Consider the following 6,017-nt stretch of genomic DNA (forward strand, 5'->3'; position numbering starts at 1 on the left):
ACTCGTCTCCAAAAACAGCCGCCTTTACTGTGCCTGGCCCCCAGCGTGGTCCCTCGGGGCCCCGCCCTCACTTGCCGCCGGCAGTGATGGCCTTGAGGCTGCCAGTCCGCGCCAGGATGTTGGGCACGAAGAGCAGCCCCGAGGCCCGCTCGATGCTCTCGATGGGCACCAGGAAGCGCTCCAGTGGGATGGCCTCATCCACGGGCGCGTTGGGCATCACGTAGGAGCGCAGCTCGATCTGCCCGCCCGCCGCCTCCAGGATGAGCACCTTGAAGAAGTGCGTGGGCACCGCCACGTGGTTCTTGCCGATCACCTGGTACTTCACATAGGCCTTCCCGTCAGCCTCCGTCCTGCAGGACGGCCGAGGGCCTGGTTAGCGCCATGCCCACCTCCTCCAGGAAGCCACCCTGACCTGACCTCCAGCTTCTGCCCACCCGCAGGACACTGTGAGACTGCTGCGCCCTGCCTGGACCCTCCAGGCAGGGCCCCTCGCAATAAATGCTGCTGGTGGAATTGGGCCTCTGAACGCTCGTCTGTCCTCGTGGGCACGCGGTCACTCTGGCTCCTCCCTAGAGGCCAGCAGTCAAGGACAGTGACTGAACTCCCGGCCCCGGGCCCAGCACAGAGCAGGTGCCACGCTGTGGCACGCTCCCCCACTCCCGTGGCCCAGGCCCTGGCTACGCACATGCTGCCACCGTCCCACCCGGTCCCCTTGGTGAGTGTGACCTCACAGGTCCTGTCCCCACCTTACGGGACGGACACTGAGGCCGCTTGTCCATGTTGCCAGCGGACTGGTGCTAAGGCCTGGATCCCATCCCAAGTGCGCAGGCTCCGCCGTCGGCTGCCAGCCGTGACCTCCAGCCTCGCGGTGCCCAGGGCAGCTCAGGCACTTGGGGCTGGGAGGCTGCGTGGCGGGGCCGTGGGGGCTTCAGCGTGGCGGCAAAGGTGACAGCAGAGGGGCAGGGCTGCGGGACGGTCCAGGGAGTGCGCGGGTCTGGCTAGGGAAGGGGCGTGCAGGGCCCTTGGCGGGGACACAGGCTCGCCGAGACCTCAGGGTGGACATGTGCTGCCCCAGACCGGCCGGGCTGGCTGACTGGGAGGCTCACCTGGGCAGGAAGAGCGGCCCGGTGCACACGTAGACGTTCTGGTAGGTGCGGGTCAAGCTGCGGCTGTACTTCTCCAGGTTGTTCCAGGCGTTCTGGTTGAGGTGGGGCACCTGGGAGGAGGGGGGGCTCAGCTTCTCCTTGTCCCGGGGCCGCCCAGGCCCTAAAGGTGCGCGAGGGGAGCAGGAAGCCCAAGCTCCAGGCACAGGTAGCAGGGCTGCGAGGGAGGGGCCGGGCAGACTGAGCTCGCCGCGTGCCCCGCCTCGGCCGGGGGTGCGGGACCCCCAGCGCGCTGGCCGGCTGTCCACTCGGCGCGGCGCGGCGCGGCGCGGCTGCAGCCCCGGCCCTACCTGGGGCGCCACGTTGCTCAGGTAGAAGGTGTCGTCCATGGCCTTCTGGCTCCAGCGGTGGTTGGCGGCGGCGGCGAGGTGGCCGCGGTCGAAGCCGCTGCCGCGGTAGTCGGCGTTGGTGGCGCGGTGGTACGCGTGCACCGAGTCGTCCTCGCGGAAGTCGCACGAGCGCCGGTCGCCGTCGCCCCGCAGCCGCTCGGGCCGCAGCTGCTCCACCACCCAGAGCGCGCCGCGGGTGCGCGCGTCGTAGCACAGCACGTACGACTCGCGGCTCTTGAGCTGCGCCACCCCGGGCAGCCCGTACTTGGCCAGTTCGCCCGCCGCGCGGCCCCCTGCGCCCCCGGGTAGGGCGGGCAGCTCAGCCGCCGCGGCCACGGGCAGCACGGGCAGCCGGCCCAGCAGCCCGGGCGCCGGCCGCGCGTCCGCCCGCCGGCGCCGCCAGCTCTCGGCGGCGGCGCCCAGCCCCGCGCCCAGGGTCAGGGTGAGAGCGGCCCGCAGCGTCCGCATGGCCGAGCTGGAGAGTGGTCAGCCGCGGCGCGGCCGTGCGGCCTCGGGGCTCTTAGAGGAGCCGCTCCGCGGAGCCCGGGCCGGGGCCGGAGCCGTGGAGGGCACGCCGTCCTCCCCCGGCGCTCGGAAGCGCTCCCTAGGGCTCGGCACCCAGCACCCAAGGGAAGCAGGCCCGGCCCCAGGTGCGCGACCCCGCGCCCTTTCTTTGCCCTTTTAAGACGAGAGCAGGAGGGGGCGTGGCGCCACCGCCGCCGCTCGCCATTGGTCGCCACCGGGCCTGGCTCCGCCCCCGCCCCGGGGCCTTGCGCGGGTGGGGGACCTGCTCTGCGCCTGCGCAGGGAGCTCGGCCGGCCAAGCCCTGGGCCGGTTCTCGCCGCGGCTCCTCGCGGAGGGACCGAGGACCCGCGCGTCCTCCTGACCACCACGGCGCGGGTCAGAGTCCGAGCGCGGGGCCGCGGTGCGTGCACCCGGGACCCACCCGAGGCCGGCGCTGGCCCTGCGCGCGCTCAGCCCCCAAACCCGCCGCGCGGGAGACGCCCACGGCCGTGCGCTGACCATCTCGACTGTGGGAAAAACACGACTGTCACTGACACGGGCGCCTTGTCTTACGACGTCTGTGGGTGCTCAGTGTTTAATTACAAATTGACCGGACATGACTGTATTTTGCGGGGTGCCACGTGACGTTTGACAGTGGGCACGGTGCGCGTGATTAGATCAAGCTGATTAGCATAGCGCTCGCCTCGAAAGCTGACTTCGGGGGCGAGCACAGCCGGCGATTTCCCTCCTGGCAGTTTGGAACCGCCCCTTATCACTCCCTTGGTCGCCACGTGCGCATCCCACCTCGGACACTTCTCCCTCGCAGCTGCAGCTTTGCCCCGGAGCCAACATCCGCCCGCTCCCCGCGCCAGGCCCGGGAGCCACCACTGTACCCTGCTTCTGCGAAGTCCATTGCTTGAGTCCGTCCGTGGCTGAGTTCATGCAGTTTTTGTCTCTCTGGGCCTGCCTCACTTCCGTTAACAGTTTCCTGGGACCAGCGCTGTGGCACAGTGGGTTAAAGCCCCGGCTTGTGGCGCCGGCATCCCATATGGGCGCCGGTTTGAGTCCAGGCTGCTCCACTTCTGATCCAGCTCTCTGCTGTGGCCTGGGACAGCAGGGGAGGATGGCCCAAGTCCTTGGGCCCCTGCACCCGCGTGGGAGACCAGGAAGCTCCTGGCTCCTGGTCAGCTCAGCTCCAGTCTTTGCAAGCAACTGGGGAGTGAACCAGCAGATGGAAAACCTCTGTCTCTGTCTCTCTCTGTAACTTTCAAATTAAAATAAACCTTTAAAAGATTTCCTTTTTTAAGACTGATTAGTATTCTGTTGTGCATAGCAATTGCATTTTCTTTATCCACTCATCCACTGATGGACGTCTGGTTCTGTATTGTGGCTAAGCTGCCTCATACCTCCACGAACAGACTGCCAACATCTCCTCGCCATACTGGTCCAGACCCTTGGGACACACACCCAGGAGTGCGACTGCTGGGTCCTATGGAACCCCCACCCAGTTTTCCTTAAGGGCCCGTCTCCACATCCTCACCAATACCTACCTTCTGTTTGGTAACATTCTGACAGGTGTAAGTTGATAAAACAGACAAGGAGGGTCCCCCTCTCCTGGCTCACTCCCCGAATGCTCACAGCTGGGAACAGGGAGTTCAATCCAGGTCTCCAAGTATGTGAGCCACCACCCCTGCCTGCCGCGGAAGCTGGAGTCAGGACCCAGAGCTGGGAATATTCCAATACGGAGCCCAGGCATGCTGAACTGAGAGGTCCAATGCCCACCCCGTCACTCTGGTTTGAATTTGAACTTCCTGACACTCCGTGCTGAGTGTTTTCTCACGTATGTTGACCGGCTGGGAGTCTTCTCTTGAGAAATGTCTCTTCAGTCCTCTGTTCTTTTTTTTTGACAGAGTGGACAGTGAGAGACGGACACAGAAAGGTCTTCCTTTTTGCTGTTGGTTCACCCTCCAATGGCTGCTGTGGCCAGCCCATCTCGCTGATCTGAAGCCAGGAGCCAGGTGCTTCTCCTGGTCTCCCATGGGGTGCAGGGCCCAAGCACTTGGGCCATCCTCCACTGCACTCCCGGGCCACAGCAGAGAGCTGGCCTGGAAGAGGAGCAACCGGGACAGAATCCGGTGCCCCGACCGGGACTAGAACCTGCTGTGCAGGCGCTGCTAGGCGGAGGATTAGCATGTTGAGCCATGGTGCCAGCCCTCTGTTCATCTTTAAATCATGCTGTTCCCTTGCTTTTGAGTTAAAGTTCCTTTTGGAATACTGACCACTTGGTAAATGGTTTACAAATACATTTCCCTACTCCATAGGCTGGGGCGTCTGTTGTCTCCTTTGTTCTGTAGCAGTTTTGTTTTTGTTTTTTTAAAGATTTTGACAGGTAGAGTTACAGACAGTGAGAGGGAGAGACAGAGAAAGGACTTCATTCTGTTGGTTCTCTCCCCAGATGGCCACAACGGCCGGAGCTGCACCGATCCAAAGCCAGGAGCCAGGAGCTTCTTCCTGGTCTTCCACGCGGGTGCAGGGGCCCAAGGATTTGGGCCATCTTCTACTGCTTTCTCAGGCCACAGCATAGAGCTGGACTGGAAGAGGGGCAGCCAAGACCTGAACCGGCACCCATATGGGGTGTCTGCACAGCAGGCGGAGGATTAACCTACCTGTGCCATGGCGCCGACCCCTCTGCAGCAGGTTTTTAAGAAGTGTGATGTCTATATTTGCTAATAGACTCATCTTTTGGTGTCAAGCCCAAACCAAGGCTGCAAACTTTTCCCTTGCTTTTCTCCAGTAGTTCCAGTGCTTTATTTATTGACATAGATTAGAGATCTTTTCCATCTGCTTGTTCCCTCCCCAGATGACCACAAGAGTCAGAGCTGGGCCAATCTGAAGCCAGGAGCTTCTTCTGGGTCTCCCACGTGGGTGCAGGGCCCCGAAGATTTGGGCCATCTTCCACTGCTTTCCCAGGTGCATTAGTAGGGAGCTGGATCAGAAGTGGAGCAGCTGGGACTTGAACTGGTGCCTGTGTCAGATGTAGGGTCACAGGCAATGGCTTTACCTGCTCCGCCCCAGCCCCAGCCCCCAGGGCCTGGAATTCACTTTTGAACACGATGTGGGGAAGGGTCCAATTTCATTCTTCTGTATGTGGCTATTGTTTTCCCATCACCCCTTCTTGAAGAAACTGTCCCTTTCCCATTGTGTTGACAGCAAATGAGTTCGTTTCCTGGCTCTCTTCTGTGGTATTGGCTGATGTGTCTATTTTGACACCAGTATCATGCTGTTTCACTGTAGCATTATAATATGAGGGCAATTCAAAAAACTCATGAAAATGGCAAATAAATGTTTGGCGGCCGGCACCGCCAGCACACCAGGTTCTAGTTCCGGTTGCCCCTCTTCCAGGCCAGCTCTCTGCTATGGCCTGGGAGTGCAGTGGAGGATGGCCCAGGTCCTTGGGCCCTGCACCCACATGGGAGACCAGAAGCTCCTGGCTCCTGGCTTCAGATCAGTGCGATGTGTCAGCTGCAGCGCGCCAGCCATTGGGGGGTGAACCAACGACAAAGGAAGACCTTTCTGTCTCTCTCTCTCACTGTTCACTCTGTCAAAAAAAAAAAATATATATATATATATATATATATATATTTGGCTTACTGGTGAACATGCTGCTGGGGACTGCCTCCATCCCATCCGTATGAGAGCCTGGGCTCAAGTCTCAGCCCTGTCCCAACTCTCAATCCTGGCTTCTTGCTAACGCATGGCCATCAGTACCAATCAGCAGATGGGAGCACTCCCTCCCTCTCTCTGCCTCTCAAATAACCCCCAAAATAGTATTTTGAAGAAGTTCTGTCTTGGGGCTGGTGCTGTGGCTCACTTGGCTAATCCTCCACCTGTGGTGCCAGCATCCCATATGGGACCCAGGTTCTAGTTCTGATTGCTCCTCTTCCAGTCCAGCTCTCTGCTATGGCCCGGGAAGGCAGTGGAAGATGGCCCAAGTGCCTGGGCCCTGCACCTGCATGGGAGA

The 6,017-nt window shown here is 61.5% G+C and overlaps 1 protein-coding gene across 1 annotated transcript; it reads right to left on the reverse strand.

The window, feature by feature from the left end:
* Window positions 1-7: 7 nt before the first annotated feature.
* On the reverse strand, window positions 8-2,151 carry ENDOG (endonuclease G). The gene is made up of 3 exons (XM_062207420.1): window positions 1,454-2,151; window positions 1,107-1,216; window positions 8-350 (listed from the first exon to the last, which is right to left on the reverse strand). Exons 1-3 carry the CDS (start codon window positions 1,958-1,960, stop codon window positions 68-70), a joined length of 900 nt encoding a protein of 299 aa, XP_062063404.1. The 5' UTR covers window positions 1,961-2,151; the 3' UTR covers window positions 8-67.
* Window positions 2,152-6,017: the final 3,866 nt, after the last annotated feature.

Source organism: Lepus europaeus, chromosome 12, assembly GCF_033115175.1.
Source record: "Lepus europaeus isolate LE1 chromosome 12, mLepTim1.pri, whole genome shotgun sequence".
NCBI classification, from domain to species: Eukaryota; Metazoa; Chordata; class Mammalia; order Lagomorpha; family Leporidae; genus Lepus; species Lepus europaeus.